Source organism: Hydra vulgaris, chromosome 01, assembly GCF_038396675.1.
Source record: "Hydra vulgaris chromosome 01, alternate assembly HydraT2T_AEP".
Lineage (NCBI taxonomy): Eukaryota > Metazoa > Cnidaria > Hydrozoa > Anthoathecata > Hydridae > Hydra > Hydra vulgaris.
Genome location: NC_088920.1, coordinates 18,880,001 through 18,904,859, shown reverse-complemented (window position 1 = coordinate 18,904,859; position 24,859 = coordinate 18,880,001). Strand labels below are relative to the sequence as shown.

The window sequence follows — 24,859 nt, the reverse complement described above, 5'->3', positions numbered from 1 at the left end:
TAAAGTACTATCCTTTAGAGTTCTTTTGAAAATAAGGGGTTGTCTACTAATTACGTCACGGAGTTTTTGACAATTTCAGACCCCTTCTTCCCTTCATCTTTCTCACGACATTGTAAATCTTTAATAACAAGTTCCGTATGAGGTGTCACAAAACCACTAACTCCTCCTCTCCCTTCCCCCGTAAAGCATGACGTAATTTATGGACGACCCCTAACTTGCTTACTCTGTACAAGCACTTAATTACGCTTGATGAATTCATTGTTCGTATTAACACCCATTCACAAAGTATTATTATTCGTATTTAATACACAATCACAACTTTGATCCGTGCTTTGTTTATGTGAATTAAACCTTATGATTTTAGCGAATAAATTACCATTTTATTGATTTGAAAGCTGATTTAAAAATTTTACGTCTTCTTGACATCGACAAAAAGCAGTTCGATACATAAGCGAAGACAGAGCCGATAAATATGATAAAAAAAACAAGTATTTTTTTTAAAATTAATATTTATAATAACAACAGTTGTTTTCGTATTATATATATATATATATATATATATATATATATATATATATATATATAAATATATATATATATATATATATACATATATATATATATATATATATACATATGTATATATATATATTATATATATATATATATATATATATATACATATTTATATATATATATATATATATATATATATATATATATATATATATACATATTTATATATATATATAAAAGCGTGTTTTTGGTGTTTATGGTGTTTTGGGTGTTTATGGTGTTTTAGGAATAATCTAATGATTGAGTATTTTTTACTTAGTTAAAAGAATTCGATTCCAGTCAATAAATGTTCATGTTTTTAAGCAAGTATCTTGTCTTCTTTTTTATTTTTTATACTCTTAATTAATAGAGGTAAATCAATTCGTCAGATTTTAATATTTTTTTAGTATAAACTTCATCATTTTTTATAGTAAATGAACTTCAATTTTCGTGTTTTAGTTTTCTTTTTATATAATAGACATTTTGGTATTCAGTTATTCTACATTGTGGTTAAACATTTTTGATATTATATTCTCGCGTAGATAAATAGGCTTCTTAAATAGCGTTATTGCAATTTTTGCCTCTTTAATTTTTTTTTCTCAGTTCTTTAAAAGTGTCTGTCAGAACAGAGCTCAACATTCCGTTTAAAGACTACGCAATATTTCTTTCATCCATTTTAAATTTATTATTGTTATTATACATTTTAATTCATCAATAAATAAATCTTCGTGTGTCATAAAAGTTCTTTTTGTCCGTCCTACGGCTTTCGAATTTGTAAAATGCACAAACAGGTTGAGTATGAAGACACCAAAACACATATACATAACCTAACATACATTTATTCAAAAATATAAATACGTTTTTATGTGCACGTACACTAAAACACATACACATACATATACCCGTACACATTGACATATACGGGCATATATGAATAAATGCATACATACATATATAAACATAAATATATTCATATACACACAAACACATAATTTATTTATTTTTTATTTTGGTTTTTTTATATCTTATATATATATTTTTATATATCTTTCCTTACTTATTTTTTGTTCTTCAACTTAACTATAAATTCATAAAAAATCTTATTATAATAACAGTAATTGTTTAGCGTGATATACATTTTATAAAATAATGTATACGTAATGTGCAATGAAAAAATATAGAAAATATAAAACAAATATCAAAGAAAAATATCAAGGAATTTATTTTAAGTTATATAGATTATGAAAAGAAATAGGAGATGCATTAGTTTTACGTTTGTATATAAAACAAAGTGTGTTAAAAAATTTCAGCTGATAAATATTGAGAACGTTCATTTTGAATAAGAGGACCTTGGCATAAGCAAATCTATCTTTAAAATTGATTTCCGAGCAACATGCTTCTTCTGCTTCTGCCCGAGCAACATGCTTCTGCTGACGATAAAGTGGTAATAATTTAGATTTATTAAGGTAATGTTTGGATAATTTGTATGGCAATAGATAAAAGGGAAATATAGTTATGGTAAAGTGTGTTTATTTAAAGTATTTATTGCTTTATACATTATTCTTATACTTTTAGCAACTTTATTACACAAAAAGTCAATGCGATATTTCCAGCTAAAGTTTATTTGCATTTTGTTTATAAAATGAACGGCATTTCATTAGACAGTAATTTCTTTTTAGAAGTTGGATGCAAACGTGTCTATTTCATTTCATCAACAATAAGCGACAATTTATTCCTTTTAAACCAGTCACAAATTTTTGTTAATTCAATGTTCATACTTTGAAACAATGTTGTTATGCATTTATGAGATGAAAAGAGATTAGTATCGTCAGCAAACATGACAATTATAAAATTAGTGGCTTTAGGGAGATCATTAATGTAAATAAGAAAGAGAAGGGGTCCGAATATAGAACCCTAAGGAATTCCACAAATTAAACTTATTAAATCAGAAGAAGCAATTAAATTAATATCAAAGAACTGTTTATAATGCTTAAATAACTTTAAAGTAGCATTAAAAAGTTTCCTTTAATTCCATAGTACTCTAATTTTTTAAATAGAATTTTGAGATCAATTGGTTCAAAGGCTTTCGATAAGTCAAAAAAAACACCTAACAAAAATTGGGATTTCTTAAAAACTTCGTCAATACTGCGGGTAATTTTGTCAATACTGCGGGTAATTTGGAGTATCGCAACTTAAACGTCAAAACGTTACTGATTACAGTTATATACCGTCACTATTTTCAAAATAATGGTTACCTAAGTGTTCTACTATGTGATATCAATAGTTTTTGTAATAATTGTTTTATTGCTACAACTTTTCTATTTTATTGACTAAAATATTAGTTATTTAAAGCCTCGTTTAACTCGAATTATGCATTTTGTGAAAATATCAGCATTTAAGATATAAACTACTGTCAAAATGCATAAAAATATCAAAAATTTTTAAATAAAGATACCTTCATGAAAAAAAATTAAGATAAGAAAACAAAAAAAAAGGAAATTAATAAAAAGCTTAAAGAGCCAGTCAGAGGAAAATCATATAAATGAGAGAATAGTTCTTTGAGAAGCAGTAAGAAATTTTTGTAAGATAGTGTCATCAAATAAAATTTCTTTTAATTGTCAAAAAGTATGACAAGTCATTCATTTTAATAATCATTTTTTTTAATGAAAGGAATTATGTAAGAAATATTTCCTTGTAATATAAGCATATTATTCCTTGATTTTAATTGTTTGTAATTAATAATATTTGTAGATTTTTACCATTATAAATTCAAGTAAACTTTGTAAATTTTGCAAAGGGATAATTTAATTTAGTATAGTGGGGTTTAGTGAAATCCAACAATGCCAAATGAAGCAAGGGTTGATGATAATTATCTATAACTTATGTGCTTGCTTTGTCTGAAAAATTGTTTAAGACAGATTACTGTTTTCCAAGTAGATTAAATATGCCAACTGTACAAGATAATGATCAATATTAGTGATTCTTGGGTACCACAAGAACTCTCCGAATAAGGTAAACAAATGTTTTGCAAGCAACAAGATGGAAAAGAAGTTAAACTCTCTTCTTTGTTTAATTTAAATTCAATACAAGTGATCTCTGAAACAAAAGTCACGATGTGTTATTGCCTAATCTGCAAAATAGGTTGTTCAAAGTTGGAAGAAAAAAATGTTTTAAAAGAACAACCACCAATTAGAATGAGCTAAATGCACGTTTCAGCACAAGCCTCTGCCATTTAGGAAAAGGTTTGCCCCACCAATTCAATTTTTAGCAGCGAAAGACGCCAGCGCAGCCATTTGCATCTCGACTTTTTGTTCAATAAAGAAATATCCCCTGAAAGAACTATTCAACTAAAGTATCTGATGGGCCTCTAATTACAAATGTCCCAGATATATAATTATACTTAAATAATGTTTACATAAATATTCAATCAAAACTTTTAAAGAAAGAGAAAAACTAGGTTTTGAAAGAATATTTTTGACAAGTTTCAAATCACTTAAAAAAAAATTATTTAAAAGCCTTAGGCAAACTTTCTGACCAAATTTAAAACGATAAAAAAAACGATTAAAAATTAAAAAGATAAAGTATGTATGCTTTGGTTTTATGTCAAAGTAGTGCCAAGCCACCATCAAGTGCGCCAAAATTGACCTCTCTAGCTCTTGTCAGCGTACAGTTAAATACAGGACTATCAAACAACTGATTAAAAAAACTGATCAGAATTGTAAATCAAACATCAAGCAGCAAGATGAGCCAAGTTTTGCAAGAAACTCTCAATTAATTGAGTGATTTTTTCTCCTGCAGTGACTTAAAAAATACCGAAGGAGAAGGAGTATCTGGCACTGGTTGTTGGTCACTGCAATGAATTACTAAGTTTTGTGAATCAAGTTATTCGATCTTGCAAAATTTATGTTAGATTTTTTGGTAAGCGCTGAATTGATGGTGGTGAAGGTTTTCTCAAGTTTTGCACAAGTATTGTTAATACTACGTTAAGGATTGATTTCGGCTCACCACCTCAAAAACAACCTCTCACTCAAAAAACTAGCAAGGAGACTGTTGTTAAGAGACAAAATCTTGTTGCGGTATTAGATAATTTGCCAGAAACTCACTCCAACAATGAAAAAATCCGGTCACTGGTTAATGCAAAGGGAGTTAAACTAATTCTGGTTTCCGATATAAAAGTTGCAAATATAATTTGTGGTCTTCAAACCCATTTAAGTATCCACCCTTGTACATGGTGTGACGTAGAATCCAAGTGTCTTGCCAAATTTTGAAGCTTGCAAACACTGAGCTCAATCAAATCTAGCCTAGAATTATTTCAGCAATCTGATGGGATTGTTGCTTGTGCTAAGTGACTTTAAAAATAATCCCAACGATGGAACTGCATCTCCTTTCACAAGTTGCCAATCATCATTTCAAGATACTTAAAACTTCTTGGATAGAAGTTTTCAAACAGCCAGCTACCCTCCACATTTAACTGAGCCCATATCATGGTGGCCAGATTGATGGAAATGAGTGTAGAAAGCTTTTTAAAAATGAAGATGTGCTCCAGGAACTTGCTGATACAAACGCAGTTCCCAACATTCTTCACATAACTGAAGCATTCAAAAGTTTTAATTTAGTTGTAAAATCCTGCTTTGGATTAATCTTTCAACCGGATTTTTTAAAACAATTGCAAATTTTAAAATGTGTTAGTTAACTACATATATATATATATATATATATATATATATATATATATATATATATATATATATATATATATATATATATATATATATATATATATATATATATATATATATATATATATATATATATATGTATATGCCGTTTTTTGCGCGAATATGGTGGTTTTTTTCATTTAATCTGGCGGTTTTTCTTTGTCATGATAAAAAGCTTTGCTTTTATTGCTTCATTTAATTTAACTTTCTTATATACAGCTTAAGCTCGTTTTCTCTTGAGTTTTTAAAACTCTAAAATGAATAACACACGAAGAAAATGCTCATAGTTTAATGTTGAAGTAAAAAATAATGTAGAGTAGAATGTAATGTAGAAGTAAACACAATAATGTAGAGGTAAAAGAAGAAAGAAAAACATATGAATCATGGTACCTAAACTTGACATTGCAACAACAATACAGAAATATCATTTATACTGATGAAAGTCCGTTCAATCTATGTGTGATAAGAAACCACGGATACGGTCTCTGAGGAACGACCGAAATCAAAGTGTATTGTCATTGAGAAGCCGTAACATAATCATGATATTAGCATTGAATTGTTTAAACATAGTCCAAATAAAGCAATAATTGGCGTAGGGTTGACAGCAGATATCTTTAAAGGATTCTTAAATACATTTAAAAGTATTTTGGAGGAGAAAGAAGAGTTTACTTTGGTAAAGTTAATAACCATAATAAAAAAAAGTAGTAATAGCATTAATAATTAATTACCCCCTCTGATTTTAAATCTTTGTATTTTTACAAGAAATTATTATTGGTAACATGCTTTTTTTTAATTTAAAATAATCCATAATTTTTGTTTTAAAAATTCATACAGTTGCCATGGGAACCACTAAAAATCCTTTTAAGTGACCGAAAAGTGACTTCACGTCGGCCAAAAACAAAGGAAATAGGCACATTTCCACTAATCAATATTGAACCATAATGTTGCCATTAGGCAGGGCTATGATATGAGCGGAACAGATTTCTCAAAACTTTTTGTCAACACCATAACAGGACGACCAAAGTTAAGAGTCAAATTTTTTATCTTTTTATTGAAAAAAAATTTTATTTATATAACTTATTTAAAATCTATTCCATTCATATCATAGAGTATAATATGGTAAACACTTCCTGAAAATTTCATAGAAAAATATCATACGGTTCTCCAAATATATTGGCCGGCGTGCACAAATTGCTATTCTGAGAAAAACTCGATTAAAGTAAAAACTTTAAATACAGAAAGATTTTATTCATAAAATAGGTTAAAAAAGTAAACCAAAATTTCAAAATCCACCAAGTACATATAAGTCATCATCTTTTCAATTATTTTGTCATTTTTTTTTACTTTTTGGCACTTAATATTTGTCGCCTTGACTTTTTATAAGGATTCATTCTAACTTCGATATTGGTTATTATTTCATTATTTAATGCTTTGCATCCTGCAATCATATGAAAGCATTGTTTTATGTCCAGTTGTATTAAAAAATCTTTGGCACCAGTATTAAAGTACGCTGCAGCATCATATACATTAATTTCTAATTGGGTAAGCGAGACGAATGTTTGTTTTGGTATGCGGTCCCAAATCATTCTATTAAACAATTCATTAGCATTTTGTGTTTTACCATGCAGACATTCTTATAGTTCATAGTCTTTACATTTTTGTAAGACTCTTCTCTTCAAATATATATCTTATTTCATAATAACGCCCATTGGTAAACCTGGTCTTGTTTTGGTATACGGTCTTTATGTTGTTGTATTTATTTTATCAGCATTATAATTGCACTAACCTTGGTATCTACGTATACTTAGAAACATGGAAAGTTCTCCATTGTGCATAAGCAGTTACATTAGACTTTTGGAGGCCTTGATATCTAACACTTTGCCACTAACAGTAGAAAAGACTCCGTTCAGCGATGAATGTCCTTGTTTGTACCATGTACCATTGCAAGGTACACAAATATCAGTCAATGCCATATATTTTTTGTAATTTATTTGCAGTATTTATTATGGTTTGTGCCGCTACAGTTTACAATTACTTCTAGTATATTTTTAAAACTTTTTTGGGCATAGGCTTAGGTAAATTCATAATTGTACAAAACTTTTTTATGCCCGCATATCCATAGCTTAATAATCGCATGCAATAAATTGTTCGCTGATTAATATCAAATATTTTTTAATTGTAATCATTGATAGAGGTGTAAAACTGACAAAGATAGTTGCAACCTTTTTCAGAAACTTAAGATATAACGAGATAAATCATACTGTTTCATAGTTCTTCTACCTAATGAGAATGTGGGACTCACATTCTGGAGACAGAAAAGAACTCAGAACATAAATTAAATCACAAACATCAATGATATGATAGCTAGATATACTAGGTTTCAAAACAAGGGCATCTTTTAAGTCTTCAACTTTACGGACAAACTAAAGTAAGTTTTTGATATTGGGCTTCAAAACACAAGCGTAGCATTCAAATTCATTGATGGCAACTCAATATTCACACTATCAGAAACAAAATAAATGTTAACAGATTTTATTTAAACAATCAATATAAACAGATTAACATTTCCAATAAATCTTTTCTTTTTACAGTGAGTTTGTGTATGTTACTTTACTCGACAAACTTTTCCCATTTTAACTAATAAAACTAAGCTGGTTAAATAACACAATAACTAACTCAAATTGTCATACCTGATATACCAACCTTAAAAAAAATATTACAATAGTTCATAAAGAAGCTGTTCGGCTAATATAATTGTAATAACACCTGTTTGGGTTAAACTAGGTGATATGTATGGTGTATACAGTTATTCAAATGCGTTGCTATGGCGTTGCTAGGGATATCCTTTTGAAGTAGTTCATTCAAATAGACAAATTAAGATAGTTATTATAGATTGTAATAGGTTGTAAAAGGTTAAAATGCTACTTTTAATACATTTTTTATGATCCTACATGGGTAAAAGTGCGGCCGTGGCGCAGTGGTTAAAGCGCTTGGTTTATAAGCAGGAAATCCAGGTTCAGATCGAGCTTTGGACATATTTTCGCTTCACGGTAAGGAAGTAGGCGTGAACTTCCTGGTTAAATGCACTTCTTCGGAGCTCTGTGACCAAAACCGTTAGGACTTGTTGGGGCACTTAAAAAAAAAAAAAAAGTAAATAAATAAAAAAAAAGAAGAAGTTAAAAATAAAAATTTTCTATTTTTTGAAAATTTTGAAATTTTAAGGGGGGATAGCACCTTAATAAAAAAAGTCATTATAATAGTGTTTAATAATATCAATATTTAATTTATCAAAAAAAAAAAAAAAAATAACAATTATATTAAAAATACACCAAATAAAAAAAAAAATTGCAAATAATAATTAGTAAAAAACACTTATCTAACTTTTATCTTCTACTTTAAGTTTCAACATTGCTGGATCATCAGGAAGAGCTCTCCTGATGCATTGCAGAATCATCAGAAGAACTCTTCCTGATGATCCAGCAATGGTGAAACTTAAAGTAGAAGATAAAAGTTAGATAAGTGTTTTTTAATAATTTATTATTGCTCTGTTCTTTAAGAACATTGAGCACTCTATTTGAATCGATGTATACAAAAACGTTCTAAGTCATAAAAACTATTTTTTCGGGGAACGAGAAAAAACTTATTAAATCCAAACTTATTACTTTAATGAATTCAAAAAAAAAAATCTGGGTGCTTTTTGACATCTTTAAATATTAGATTTGTTAAAATATATATCAAAATTTGTGATATATATATATGTGATATATACATAGTTAAAGTTGTCTGACTTAAAAATAGTTTTTATGACTTATAACGTTTTTATATACATCGATTCATTTTTTAAAATACACACATATATATATATATATATATATATATATATATACATATATAAATATATATATATATATATATATATATATATATATATATATATATATATATATATATATATATATATATATATATGTATATATATATATATATATATATATATATATATATATATATATATATATTACATATACAAGCAAAACAAAGACAATTATAATATATATAAAAAAATAAATAAAATAAAAAGTGCTCAAATATATATATATAATAAATTATGAAGAAAACCTTGTAAAATATATATATATATATATATATATATATATATATATATATATATATATATATATATATATATATATATTACAAGGTTTTCTTCATAATGTATTTGGAGTATTATTCTGTTATGTTTAAAAATGATAAGTGGGAGATGTACCGATAGCGATTTACTTACGAAGGTATAGGTTTTCCATACCATCTCGAAGTATACACAAATATATCTGGACAAATGTTTTTTGATACAATGCAGTGTTAGCATTATAGGTTTCATATTATATTCTGTCAGGGTTTTTGCCTGTGGTTTGAGATTGCATGTGTTGGGTTAAATAGATTTTTATATGCAGGCACGAAAATAGGTTTATCCTAAAAAACTATAAAAATAAGTGAGCTATAGTAATAATTAAATGGAATCCCCCCCCCCCCCTTCTTTCCGTTAAAAAATTAAAAGAAAAGCAGAAGTGATCAATTCTAAAGAATTTTTTTTATAATAGTGTCAGCATATTCAAATTAAATTCAAATCAATGCAAGAGTGTCCGCCAAGTCTGGATATTCCTGTATTGATTTGAATTGAGGAAACTTTCATCCACTCGCAATCAGGTTTCAAAGATCAAAGTCACGGAACCATACATTGATTCAAATTTCTTGAATTATGTAAAGTCCTTGCAAATTTTTTTTACTTATTCAAAACTTGAAACAGAAAAAGAGAATGAGTCAAAAATAAAAAAAAAGCAATCATATACTTTAAAGACTTTAATGAATTGCTTGGCTAAGTTTTTTTTGGATAAAAAGATTTTTTCTGACCATATCATCAAACATGGAACAAATGGTGGTGCAGGAGTTTTGAAATTTTTTGAAATAAAGTTATAAATTAAATGTGGAGAACAAATTTGGTTCTCTCAAAGCTTCTTTTAAGGCATTTGCTTCTGCTGGCAATGATGTAAAGAGTGCAAAAAAATTTTTAAACGTCATTCATGAACCCATTCTTAAAGCAGATGACACTGCTTTGTTTTGGATTTGAAGAGAAAGCAGCATTTTACATTATCCCCCGTAATGATGCCTTGCGAAAGTTCAATAGTGTTGAAAAGACATGCTTTGGGAACGTTTTGGAACATGATTTTGATAAAAAAGAATTTATTTCTAGCATTTTTTCTTTCCACATTCTGCAGGAATTATGACTTGATAAGTTCATGCTGTTTTTTTCATACCAAGGATTTCGTCATGAGAAGAACACCTCATTAGGAATTAATACTGAGCATAAAACTGAAGCTTTGCATTACTAATTTCAGAATAACGTTTAAACGTTTCATTTTACATCCAGAATATGAAACTCAACTGTTTTTTTGTTGATTTTACCAGCAATCATATGTAAAACTGTCTTAAGACTTTCAAAGCAGTCCCTCTTGAATAAAAAATCATATATTTAAATGTATATTTTGTTCTTGATAGTGAATTAAATAATTATTTATTTGTACTGTAGAAATGCCAAATTTTTTACAGCTATTACTTTCTATATAATAATAAACTTAATGTTGAATAAATTTTTTTGGATATGATGTTTTTATATAAATTTTTACATTTTTATGATCCTGATGCATAGGCTTTCAAACCCCATATCCCATTTCAAACCCCTTATGCCATTTTTACAGGTCAGCTCAAAGAGGTTATCTTGATTTTTTGACAGGAGTGGAACGTTTGCCAAAACCATTACAGTTAAACATTAAAGTAAACTGAAAAGTTATGTTTTTAACTGAAAATTTTTTTACAGAATAAGTAGGTAGCAAAACAAAAAAATTAATAAAAAAAAATAGTTTTATAAAGTCCAAACACTTGCATTTTAAGTTGGTAGAACAAACACGAATTAAATTTTTTTTTTTTTTTTCATAAGCCGAAAGTTAAACTCAAAAACTCAGTTTATTTGTGTTTTTACTTGTATTCTCAAGAGTAATATAATTACTTGATATTTTTCAAGTTGTAAAGTTCACATAATACATTACATAAGGTGTTGTTTATACGTACATAACATAAGGTGTTGTTTACGAAACCTTTTAAAAATATATGTAACTGCTATGGTATAAAATAAAACTTTATTCGAAAAATTTTTCAAAACTAGTATTATTTTATATATATAAAAACTTTTTAATTTTAATAATTATGCGCATTCGAAAAAAAGATAAGAAGTTGATACATTTTACTTAATAAATGATATTAAATTTATTTTAATTGAAGTTATAACTTTTTATAATACATCTAACCGCACTTCTATTTTTAGGTATTCAATCTTTTTCAGAAAATTTATTTTCACGCCAGAAACTACTTCGTGAAATTCAAGATTATTTTTTACAAGATGCAAACAATTTAACTTTAGTATTATATGGAATGTCGGGTGTCGGAAAAACACATATTGCCAGAAAATATTGTGAAATATCATATAACTTCTATAAAAACTTTGTTTGGATTGACGCAGCATTTGGAATGTTACAAACTTCAATGAGAAACCAATGTCAAATATTAGATATCCAGGTTCATGATTCAAAAGGAGAATATTTTGATATAAAAGTGATTGTTGAAAAAATTCATAACTATTATAGAAATGAAAAGACTTTGTATATTTTTGACAGTGTCGACGACGAAAGTGTTAAAAATTTATCAATGTACATTTCAAGAAAACCGAATTCATTCACGTTGATTACCTCCCAATGGAGAACGTGGTCAAATAATGTAAATAAAATGCTAGTTGATGTTTTTACTCCTGAAGATGCATTCGCTTATGTAAAAAATGATATTAAAGAAAACAGCGACGAAAAAGTAAGAAACTTAATTAAAGAACTTGGTTATCATCCGTTTGCAATTACTCAGGCAATAAAATATATAAATATACATACGATTTCGATAGAAAAATACATAGATCGATATAGATCGAAACCATCAGAAATATTAGACAATATTAATTTTCCAACCGAAGAAGAATCAAAGTCCACAATGAAAGCAATTAACTTAGTTTTAATAAAATTAGAAAAAACAAAACCTTTTCTATTTAAAATATTAAACTGTTTATCTCATTGCGACGGTCAAAACATCAGTAAACAGTTTATAACACAAATCTCAAATCAAATGGAAACAAACGATGAATCTTTAATTGATGATGCTATTGGATTACTAATGAGTTATTCTTTACTAAACTGTTTTGACGATAAAAAATATACAATACACGAACTTACACAGTTAACATGTAAATGTTTTCAAAAGAGAAATTCGAGTACAAATACATTTCTTGATTTAATTGAAAATTATTTTAAAGTTGAATTGAATGAAGTAAAATATCACATGGATTACGGAAATCATTTTGTTTTTCATTTTATCTATATGTTTCGTACTAACGGAAAAAGATTTTCGGAAACCTTCCATCATATGACAACTTCTATTCAAAAATTATTAATATGTAAAGGTTTATTTGAAGAAGCAATCGAAATATTAAAAGTTGTTCAAAATTTTAATACAGAAACTTATGGTGAAAATAATTTAATCACACTTGATACAAAACATAATATCGCAAAGTGTTTAGACAATATGGGAAAATATAACGAAGCTTTAGAAATTTTTTATTCTTTTGATAAAATACAAACTGAAATTTTAGGTATCAACCATCCGTCTACAATGACAACAAAACATAATATCGCACTCTGTTTGGACAAAATGGGAAAATATAACGAAGCTTTAGAAATTTATTATTCTGTTGATAAAATACAAACTGAAATTTTAGGTATCAACCATCCGTCTGCAATGACAACAAAACATAATATCGCATTCTGTTTGAACAATATGGGAAAATATAACGAAGCTTTAGAAATTTATTATTCTGTTGATAAAATTAAAACTGAAATTTTAGGTATCAACCATCCGTCTACAATGACAACAAAACATAATATCGCAAGCTGTTTGTACAAAATGGGAAAATATAACGAAGCTTTAGAAATTTATTATTCTGTTGATAAAATAAGAACTGAAATTTTAGGTATCAACCATCCGTCTACAATGACAACAAAACATAATATCGCACAATGTTTGAACAATATGGGAAAATATAACGAAGCTTTAGAAATTTATTATTCTGTTGATAAAATACAAACTGAAATTTTAGGTATCAACCATCCGTCTACAATGACAACAAAACAAAACATCGCACTCTGTTTGAACAATATGGGAAAATATAACGAAGCTTTAGAAATTTATTATTCTGTTGATAAAATACAAACTGAAATTTTAGGTATCAACCATCCAGATACAATGACAACAAAACATAATATCGCACTCTGTTTGGACAATATGGGAAAATATAACGAAGCTTTAGAAATTTATTATTCTGTTGATAAAATACTAACTGAAATTTTAGGTATCAACCATCCAGATACAATGACAACAAAACATAATATCGCAAGCTGTTTGGACAAAATGGGAAAATATAACGAAGCTTTAGAAATTTATTATTCTGTTGATAAAATACAAACTGAAATTTTAGGTATCAACCATCCGTCTACAATGACAACAAAACATAATATCGCAAGCTGTTTGGACAAAATGGGAAAATATAACGAAGCTTTAGAAATTTATTATTCTGTTGATAAAATTAAAACTGAAATTTTAGGTATCAACCATCCGTCTACAATGACAACAAAACATAATATCGCACAATGTTTGAACAATATGGGAAAATATAACGAAGCTTTAGAAATTTATTATTCTGTTGATAAAATTAAAACTGAAATTTTAGGTATCAACCATCCGTCTACAATGACAACAAAACATAATATCGCACTCTGTTTGAACAATATGGGAAAATATAACGAAGCTTTAGAAATTTATTATTCTGTTGATAAAATACAAACTGAAATTTTAGGTATCAACCATCCGAATACAATGACAACAAAACATAATATCGCACAATGTTTGAACAAAATGGGAAAATATAAAGAAGCTTTAAAAATTTATTATTCTGTTGATAAAATAAAAACTGAAATTTTAGGAATCAACCATCCGTCTACAATGACAACAAAACATAATATCGCACTCTGTTTGAACAGAATGGGAAAATATAACGAAGCTTTAGAAATTTATTATTCTGTTGATAAAATACAAACTGAAACTTTAGGAGTCAACCATCCGTCTACAATGACAACTAAACATAATATCGCAAGCTGTTTGGACGACATGGGAAAATATAACGAAGCTTTAGAAATTTATTATTCTGTTGATAAAATAAGAACTGAAATTTTAGGTATCAACCATCCGTCTACAATGGCAACAAAACATATTATCGCACTCTGTTTGAATAATTTAAAAAAAAAGCAAAAGTGTTGTTTAATTATTTGATTATTATATTAGTTTTAATATATATAAAGTTTATCTGTTCATAAAACATAATTGACGAACGTTTTTGTCTAAAAGTTGGAGATCTCCGTATTTAATTCTTATAAATAAAATCTGAATTTTAATTTTAAAAAAAGAAAAAAAAGTTTGTTTATTTTAGTGTTTATAGCGTTTATTATATATTATAGTGTTAATTAAAATTTTTATATATTAAAATTAAAAAGTGATAAAAGAGGTAAAACCAATTTATAGTTTAAACTTATTTTTTTAAATCCAAAGTTATTAGAAAGCAAAGATTTTGTTATTGCGATATATATATATATATATATTATATATATATATATATATATATATATATATATATATATATATATATATATATATATGTATATATATATATGCATATACATATATATATATATATATATATATATATATATATATATGTGTAGATATATATATATATATATATATATATATATATATATATATATATATATATATATATACTTATTTGTTAAAAGTATATAATAAAGATGAACTAATTAATGCGACTCCCTCAGGAATTTTAGTATGAAATATTAGGAAAACGTAATTTGATGTAATTTTCAACTCTCACGATAATAATTTACTTTATGTTGGTGATGAAGAATTTATTCTTTTCTTCTTATAAATTTATTATAGGAAAATTATTTATTAAAATGTATTATCTTAGTTTAGTTAAAAAATAATTAAAAAAATAGTAATGATCTAACTTTAATTGCACAGATAAAAAGTCGCGATAAAGCGTAAAGAGAATTCTTAAAACGGCTGTTTTTGTTTTAATAATAATAATATTTTAATGATATTTTTTTTCTTATTTTTTTAATTTTAAATAAGTGTTGCAATAAAAAAATTACGTAGGAGCGAGAATTTCGTTTTTAAAAAGTTTATAAAAAAACACATAGATTCAAATAAGATAGTTCACGGTTGACACGCATCCTGATAATGCCAACCTAGCTGACCTATAAACACTACTTATATAGGGTGATGGCGAATACATCAAAGTACCCTATAATGCAAAACTTAAAATCTTTTAATTTTTTGTTCAAGTTAAGTGAAACTTTGACTTTATAGTGTAACAATAAAAACAACTGTAAAATGAGAAACAGAGCAGCCTTGAAAAATGAGAAACAGAGCAGCCGTGGCGCAGAGGTAGTCACTTGCTGAGCAGCCGTAGCTGCTCAGCAAGGCAAACTGAGCAGTATTGTATTGGTAGCGCACAAACAAAGGATCCGTCGTTCAAACCAAACCTCTTGCAATTTTTGTCACATTGGTTAGAAAGGAGGCGTGAACTTCCAATTAAATGCTCATCCGCGGTGGTCTGTGATATAACCATAAGGACTTCTTGGGTCACTTAAATAAAATTAAAAAAAAATAACCACTACATTTAATTTGATAAAAATTGGTGCAAATGCAGCATATGGCCACACCAAATTTTGGATAAAATTCGGAATATTATTCTAGTTAAAAATTTATGGCAGTTTGAGTTTATATTTTGTTTGATTTTTGCTTCACCTCAAAACGTTACCTATGTCTGTGATAATTGATCACAGTTTTCAAATTAAAGCTTACATAAGTGTTCTACTATTTAATATCAACAATTTTTGTTACAATTGTTTTATTGCAACATGTACTATTTAGATTCTGTAGGCAAAATTATTGATTTGCTATATAAATATCCTAATTGATAAACTATTGGCGAAATGCAAAATAAAAAGTGCCGAAAAAAATGCAAATCCTGGCAAAAAAACAATCAGTTGGTAAAACAAAAAAAAAATTCTGTTAGATTTTATTGGCCCTGAAAACCTTCTTAATAACATTGACTATCAAAAGGAAGTGAAAAATAACTATAAAAGTTATATTTTTTACATTATAATACCATCAAATATCTGATTAAATTGTAATACATGTTCTTTAATTTTCTACAAACGAAACTTATTTAAAACTTATATATAAGCTTATATATAGCCTTATGCATTAATCTGAGAACAGATTTCTTCAATGTTGGATCGAGTTTTTGGCAAATCTTTTGATGCCGCAACAAGAATTAGTCTTTTAACTCTAGTCTTTGATAAAAGTTTTTTAATTGAGGCGGTGAGCTGGTATCAATCCTTAACGCAGTATTAACAATGCTTAGAAAAAATTGAAAAAACCTCTTTACCATCAATCACCAAGCTTAACAAAATAATGACCAGTATATTTGCATACCCAATATCCCTCTGGATCCATCACTTATTCACAAGACTTGATAAATCATTGCAGTAAGTAACAACCTGAACTGTACCAGAACCTCCTTTTCCGTCGGTAATTGCAAGTTACTGCAGGTGAAGAAATCACTCAATTAGTTACCTGCACTTAAGAAATTCTTAAAGCAATTCGGCTCTACCGTCTTGCTGCTTGATATTTAGTTTACAGTTCTGACCAGTCTCTTTAGTTTGATTGTTGATAGTCACGTATTCAATTGTACATTTACAAGAGCTAGAAACGTCAACTTTGGAGCGCTTGATTGTGCTGGGCACTACTTTGTCCTTAAACCAAAACAAACATATCTTTATATTACGGAAAGTTTTTGTTCAGAAATTTTATTTAAAACTTTTAAAATATTCATTTTTAAATTAGTTAGCAATAACCTTTAATCTTTAGCATCTTTTATTGCTAAAGATTAAAGGTTATTGCTGAACTTAATTTGAATGCATCGGTAAAGCTAACCTTTTTTTAAAAGGCAGAGGCATGTGCTGCAACGTATTTCTGGTTCTTTTTCAATAGTAGTTTGCAATCTGAAAGGAGGTGCGGATCTCGGGTGTTGCTACTGATGCGCGTGGATCAGTCTTTTTGCACCGCTAAATATAAGTGTTTCTCTGTTTCATTTTTTTCCCTTAATAAAAAGTTAAAGTAGAAATCTAATATTCAAAAAAAATGAAAAAATTTTACATTTTTTCATTTTTTGTAATTTAGTGTAATAATCAAGTTTATATGGGTATAATTACATATAATAGTCAACTTGATTCGTCAGTATGATAGTCCAATTCTGCACAATAGTCAATTTACAAAAGAAAATATTTCTGAAAAAATGTTCCAAGAGAGGGGCTATTACCCCATGCTCCCCCCCCTCCTACAACCGCCACCTTAATTGCTCTAAATCGTTCAAAATTTACAAAATTCTGATTTCTCACCTGATATACATTCTTCGCTCGTGATTTTCGTCGTAGGACTTTGCTAGTAAATTAAAGTTTTAAAACAAAAATATATTTTTTAGTCTCAAATGAAACTAAAGCTTTACACTTGCCAAATAATCGCAAATATTAAAAATCAGTTAACTGAAGAGTTGCAAATTTTAAATAACAAGTCTCCAGTGCATATAGACAGTCTTTTGAAAATTCTGAAATAAATTGTTTTAAGGTTACGTGACTTTTTTTAAAAAAGAGCGTGCCAGACGTGCTTTTTTTAAAAGGGAGCGCGCGCTAAAAAATTTTTGCTACAAGCCGTCGATTACATTTGCTTCTTAATTGATATGTTTGCCGTTGTGGCTAAGTTTTAGTATGATTGACTGTCATGTAGTTTAGCTTTCCTACGGAAAATGATGGCGTATGGCAAACTTAAATTGTTTTTTTCCGAAGCAAGAAGATAGTAAAGATTATGTTGCTCCGAGGTAAAACACTATTACTAAAGTTATATGCGTTACATATTTCCAGCTAGAAAATAATATAAACTGAGGCTTTTAAATTCAATTAAACTTTTATTGAGGCTTCTAAATTCAATTAAACTGTTTGAAAACGTTTTCTACGATGCATGGCATTCCCTTTTTATTAAACTGGTTGAAAACAATAGTTTTCCTAAACTTTCTAAGGTGCTAATAGTCTGTGTTTCTTCTAAATGTTTAAATCAGTTTAAATTAATTAGCAGTGAATCAATTTCTGAAATTACCATGATGGAAGCATTAATTAACTGCCAAGCTATCAATTTTTTTTTTTGCTTTTGTAACTAATAGCTTTGTCATCAGTTTAAATATTATCATTAAATCAATATATTGTAATTTCGGTTTAAAATAATTGAAAAAATATTTTCATGAATACATTTTTTCATTTGGTTTTATTGAAAACCAAAATATTTTAAACATTTTTTGGTTTAATACTGATATTATGTCAGTAATGCAAAATAATAATTACTGGTCACATAACCAATATGTACCAATGATTAAAAAGTCGAGATTAGTTTCATGGGATAATAAAAACTCGACCAAAAAAAACGATGCTACTTTACTCTTTATTAGCACTAAAACTGTAACAAATAAAGAACATTTATCTAATGTTTCTTACACAGGAGAAGTTATTTCTGCAAAACGTGTCAAAATCCAATCTAAAGTTTACTTTTAAGACAATGCTTTTCACTACACTACTTTTTGAACCTTCCATAAAATATTTGAGGTTGTATGGCAGGCGAAAATAAAGGAGTTGCTTCTTGAATAAAAGCCCTTAATCATAATTCTACTTTTGTTCATTGTACAAGCCGTAGACTAGTTTAGTTGTAGCAGCTGAATACCAAAATTAAAAAGTAAAAAAATTTCGGTCAAGTAAAAAATTTTTTAACTTGTCTCCTTAACGTATTAACTGTCTCAAAAAAATGTTCCAGTCCAAATCAGGAAAATTTAATAGATACTTGTTGAACAAGATGGATTTAAATGCTGAAAAACACTTAAATATTATTTAGAAAAGTTTCCATCAAGGAATGGAAAGAATCTAGAAATGGAGGGCTAACGTTAGGCAAAATGACAGTATAAATATGAAGTGCAAGGTACTATTGGTTACTTTATCGTTGGTGCACGTTGTTATGTAAATATAAAAGCCTAAAAGTACATGTTTTATTTATAAACAAAATAGCAAAGGCAACATTTGTAAAACTTTCTTTTAAAAATAGATACTACAAATGCAATACGAAACAAATTTAGTTATTATTCAACAACATTAATGGCGATGCCCCTCCAAAAAAAAGTCGCCAAAGGCATGTCCGCCTTGCAATTGCTATGCCTGTTTCTGTAAATCTTTAAATTAATTTTACTAAAACCCTAAGAAAGTTGGGGGAAGGGGGAGGTAAGTTGAAAAAAAGTTTTGTATCACCCATTCGATGTGTTAGACCCGACCTTATTACTGCTGCCCTCAATCTGATTGATTTAGAGGACTTTTTCCCAAAGATGAGCTAAATGGATTTCAAACTGAGTCAGCAAAGCCGAAAGTAGATTTTTTATCCAGCAGGATAGAATGTGATCCGTAACCTGACTTGGTAATGGATAATGATAACCCCTATTCATCGCCAGTTGCTTTGAGATAAAAACACCATGATGCGATTATTTTAACGGAACCCATTTACGTTATTTAAAGTTACGAGATCATTATTGTGATTTTTTGAAGAGAATCTTTTCTTTGAGCGTTTTCCATTATTTTTTTTCTCATAAAGGATTTCAAAGTGAGTTATCAGAGTCTCCAAATGAAAAAACCTTTTTTTCTAAAAGTAAAAAAGGTTTTTTTTTTTGAGCTTGACCACCAAGACTCTCTACTTTTGTCTTGCTATCTTTTTTTTTATTTTTATTTTTATTTTATTTTATTATTATTTTTTTTTTTTAGGTGCCCCAAGAAGTCCTAACGGTCTTGTCACAGAGCACCGCGGAAGTGCATTTAACCAGGAAGTTCACGCCTCCTTCCTTACCGTGACGCGAAAATATGTCCAGAGCTCGTTTCGAACCTGGATCTCCTGCTTATAAAGCAAGCGTTCTAACCACTGCGCCACGGCCGCACTCTCTTGGGCTTTAAGTATTTAAAAGGGCTAAATAATTTCTTCTTTGAAAACTCATAGATTGTTTGAAATAGCAGCGATTCAGTTCAATTAAAAACTCTACATGGATTGGAATGAGCCATTCATTCTTCTTACTAGGTCCACAGCGAATCAATTCTGAGATGGCGAAATGGGGTAATTTTTCTTGGAATTAAAATTAGTGAAAAAATATTAAATTTAAAAAATGTTTTTAAAACTTTTTTTCAAAACCCTTCAATCTCACATGTTGACAGTTTTGAATGATACGGTGCTTTTCGGCCCTTGGTTAGATTTTATTTTCGGCGATATAAACAATCTCAATATATCAATAGAGATGCTGGAATCAGAAAAAAGAAAAAATTTAAAGAGAAATATAAATCAAAATTGATCATTCACTTCAAGGTTAATTCATGTCGTATGAGAGGTCTTGCACAAGAGGTCTTTTTCTTCCAAGAAAATTTAAATGCAAACAAGCTTTCATAGTAAAATTATATTTAACATAAAATTAAAAAAAAGCACACTTAGTACTTGGATCTCAAAAAAATAAAGCGTAATATGAAAAGAAAATTCTAAAGCGACCAATTGATGGAGAAATTGAAGCATTTCGTCATTCAAATAGATAATAAATAAAAAAGCTTGTGTTAACTGAAGACAATAAAACCTATTACGTAAATGACTTTTTAAAATTGCTAAGTCATTAGAACGGTAGATATGTCACCAAAAAATGAAGGTTTAATCAAACTGAAAAATTTGCTTCCAAAGTCCATCAAGGGCAAGCAATCTACTCCTATGTTTTAAAAATTACATTACTCGTAAAACTTTGAACGCACGTTTGTTTATTACAAAAATCATAAAGAAACTACTTTTATCACTTACCAAAAAGCATACTTTGGTCTAGTTTGGCTACTCCACTACTCCAAGAAGCCTCTAAAATGGTATCAACAAAATGGCGTTAAATTTGTGCCTAAAGAAATAAATCCTCTAAAGTTTAATGAGCAGCGAGTTATTAAAAGTTATTGATCAATTACAAGCGAATTTTTATTAGAAAAACAAAAAAATAGATTTTAGGAAAAAAGATTTATCCGAAAACACGAATAGCAGCTTCGAAAAAGAAGTTCAAAGCAAGATCTAGCAAATGCATCTGCTAGATCTTGATCTTGCAGGTCTTGCGAATACACGATCTTCCAGATCTTGTATTCGCAAATACGGTTAGTTTTCACCGAAGCGCCTAATAAAAAAATGTAAAATATTAATCAAATAAATTATTATTCAATTAGCTTTATTGTGTCAAAAAATTACAAAAAGTAGATTGAGTAGTTTTCAAGTAAATAACAACAAAAGTGCCGAATTTCATTGTGTTCAACCGTCAATTTCTTCACATTTAACCGAATTTCATTGTGTTCAGTTTTAAATTTTCACAATAACGATTTAATTATTTATATAACAGGAAAAAAAATAATTGTTTATATAAATAGAAACTTGCCGGTATGGAGCTTATTGGTCGGCTCCCGTCATTGCATACGGCTTGGAATTTTTAACCCTTTCGTGACGAGTGACCTACATGACGGCTCTTAAACAATTCTGAATAATTCACTTGTGAAAAATTTAAATTTATTTTTGAAATGTGAATAATTTCTTAAGTTAATAATTCAAAATGTTTACCGTTCAATTTTAAAAAATGACTAAAAATATATTAAATTATACTGATATAAATGAGATCCTTGATATTTTTTTCAATAATAGTGGTAAAGATTTATTTGTGTGACCACCACACCAAACCACGCCTCTTTTATTTAATATTGAAAACGATGTCTATATATTTCTTCGTTATTTGTTTAAGGTTACATAAAGAAACTATATATTTTTGTTAATTTCAACAAAAATATATAGTTTGTATATTTTGATAAGGTAACTAATACAATAAAAAAAGTTTTTTAATAATCTTTTTTTTTTTTTTTTTTTTTTTATGTTATTCTCCTCCTCAAGGCCGAGATGGCCACTACAGATGAGGAGGCTACTTAATAATAGCGGTTATAACTCTCTCTCAACTCTATAACTCCGAAACACGAACCTTGACGAACAAGGCCGCTGCGCCGAGAAACAAGTTGAGCGCGGTATTACCAGGGAAGTGGAGGGGATCGAACTCGGAACCTTCGCTTATGAAGCGTGCGCTTTACAAATACACCACTACCAAATTCTTCGACAAAAAAAAAAGACATTGTCTTTTTCTTATTTATTATCATTATTTATATTCATCATTTCTTATTTGTAAATATTGTTACTAGTAGTTTTTATTTGATTTTCATTTAAATATGATCCTAGTTAATTAACGCGCAGTCATATAGTTATTTTACGCGCAGTTATATAGTTATTTTACGCGCAGTCGTATAGAGGTCACTCCATATTAGATGAGCCAAACCCTACCGGGTGACCATCTCAGGTTTTTTTGAAATTTCCATCCTTTATAGGTTTCATGAAAAAAAGATTTCCCTAAAATTTTGACTCATTAACTTAAAGCATTCTAAAATTATGGTAACTTTAAAAATTAATGTCTTAAGTCTATTTCGTGAAATTTATTGTTTTTTTAAAAAAAGTTTTATTTTCAAATCCATATAAATAAAAAACCAATTATCTTAAACAATTAAAAATCATTCAAATGACAGTAATCTAACTCAACTTTCAGAAAAAAAGTTTTTTTTTTACAAATGCAATTATTTTTGGCAATCTTGGACTTTAAAGTTATAAAAACACTTTAAAGAAATAATTTCAATATTAATAAAGCAAATGAAAGCGGAATACAAAAGCAAGCGTGAAAATTATGTTAATTTGTGAGAATGTAGGTGGTAGTCATCATTCATGATAAGTTTTGTAATATTGGATTCAAAATTATAGAAGTTAGACTCCCTTAAAAAAGCCTCAAGTCGTTAAATGATAAATTAAGGTCTACTTTACAACTGAAAATTACCCAGGTATTGAGTGAATTTAACACTTGAAAATTTTAGGAATTTGTATTCAATAAAAGAACAAGAAATAAAGAAAAAAAAAACTTCGGGTTGTCTGGGTTATCTGAATTTAAACTTTCTATCATAATAGGATTCTGGAATTCAAAATCAGCTCTTTTAAATTTGTTATATAGTCGATATCTTTAAAACTGATGAACATTTACATGTTAAAACTTGTTTATTTTTTCTTTTTTTAAACAAGGAATTTAAAAATATCTTAATAGTTAAGTTTTTTTAAGTGGGGTTAGAAAAAATAGTGGCCAAGTATTACTTCATTTTAATGATTTTAAATTACTTTATCAAAATTAATAAAATGCAAATGCATTTTATTAATTTTGATAAATGAAATAACATACTTTGGTCAATCAATGAAAAAACTGCTTTAAGAATGAAGTTATGCCCGAGTCAAAAACTCTGTAGAGGTTGTCGTAAAAAAGGTGAAACTATTAAAAACAATAGAATCAACGATGAAACCAATACATCATGCATTCAGGCTGGTTCAGAAATTGCAAATAAAGCATTCAGGATGCTGGTTTGTTCTCCGTTAAAATCAGTGTCTATGCGAGACAAACCCATTTATGAAAAAAAAAAGGAGGACAAACCCATTTATGAAAAAAAGTTAAAGGATTGAACCCATTTATGAAAAAAAGTTAAAGGTTTGAAGTTCTTGCCAAACATTAATTTCAAATTATTTGGGTATTTCCAATAATAAAATTTCTATTTGTTGCTCAATAAACAATAATATTTGAAAAAATCGACAATTAGTAATTCAAACAGAAATGAAAAAAATAAACCTATTAACATTAACACCAATAGATTGACAATCCAACGAACAACAGAATACTTTTTAGTACCAAAACCAATGGTTAAAAAAGTGCGTTAACTAAAAGCGTCTAAAGGTATTTTAGGAGTTTGTAAAAAAAAATTACTAGAAATAAAATATCACGAGCAATTAAAACAAATTTCAAGATTTTTATCAGTGACAAATATTTTTGGATTTGTCCTGGTAAGAAAGAATTTGTTTCAGTTATAATCGATGGTCAAAAACAACATATCTAAAAGCTATCATTACATATAAATCTAAAAAAGCGACATTTAGAATTTCCAAAAACAGGAGGGAAAATAGGATAGGAGATAAGATATTTTCAAAGTTTTATGAGATTTGTCCAAAATGGTGTGTAACAGTAGATAGTGCATCTGCTGGGAATTCAGTTTTTGTCTGTCAAGTACATCAAAATTCAAAGTTGATTACTTATGCAGTGC

General features: G+C 28.0%; 2 protein-coding genes across 14 annotated transcripts in view; both read left to right on the top strand.

Annotated features, from left to right (window-relative positions):
• The first annotated feature begins 316 nt into the window (after positions 1 to 316).
• On the top strand, positions 317 to 14,989 carry LOC136075168 (uncharacterized). 13 transcript variants are annotated; one of them, XM_065787559.1, is made up of 3 exons: positions 317 to 488; positions 11,653 to 14,151; positions 14,656 to 14,989. In XM_065787559.1, the coding sequence occupies exons 1-3, from the start codon at positions 473 to 475 to the stop codon at positions 14,748 to 14,750; spliced, it is 2,610 nt and encodes an 869-aa protein (XP_065643631.1). In that variant the 5' UTR covers positions 317 to 472; the 3' UTR covers positions 14,751 to 14,989. The 13 variants fall into 13 exon arrangements, with proteins under 13 accessions (XP_065643631.1, XP_065643628.1, XP_065643627.1 ...); XM_065787556.1 differs by having other exon boundaries at positions 11,653 to 14,277; XM_065787555.1 differs by having other exon boundaries at positions 11,653 to 14,277; positions 14,530 to 14,989.
• Positions 4,728 to 24,859, top strand: part of LOC136075169 (uncharacterized) — a 27,346-nt gene continuing 7,214 nt past the window's right edge. Inside the window, exon 1 of the mRNA XM_065787563.1 lies at positions 4,728 to 5,243. The gene's annotated coding sequence lies outside the window, so the exon portion shown is untranslated. The remainder of the gene's footprint in view (positions 5,244 to 24,859) is intronic.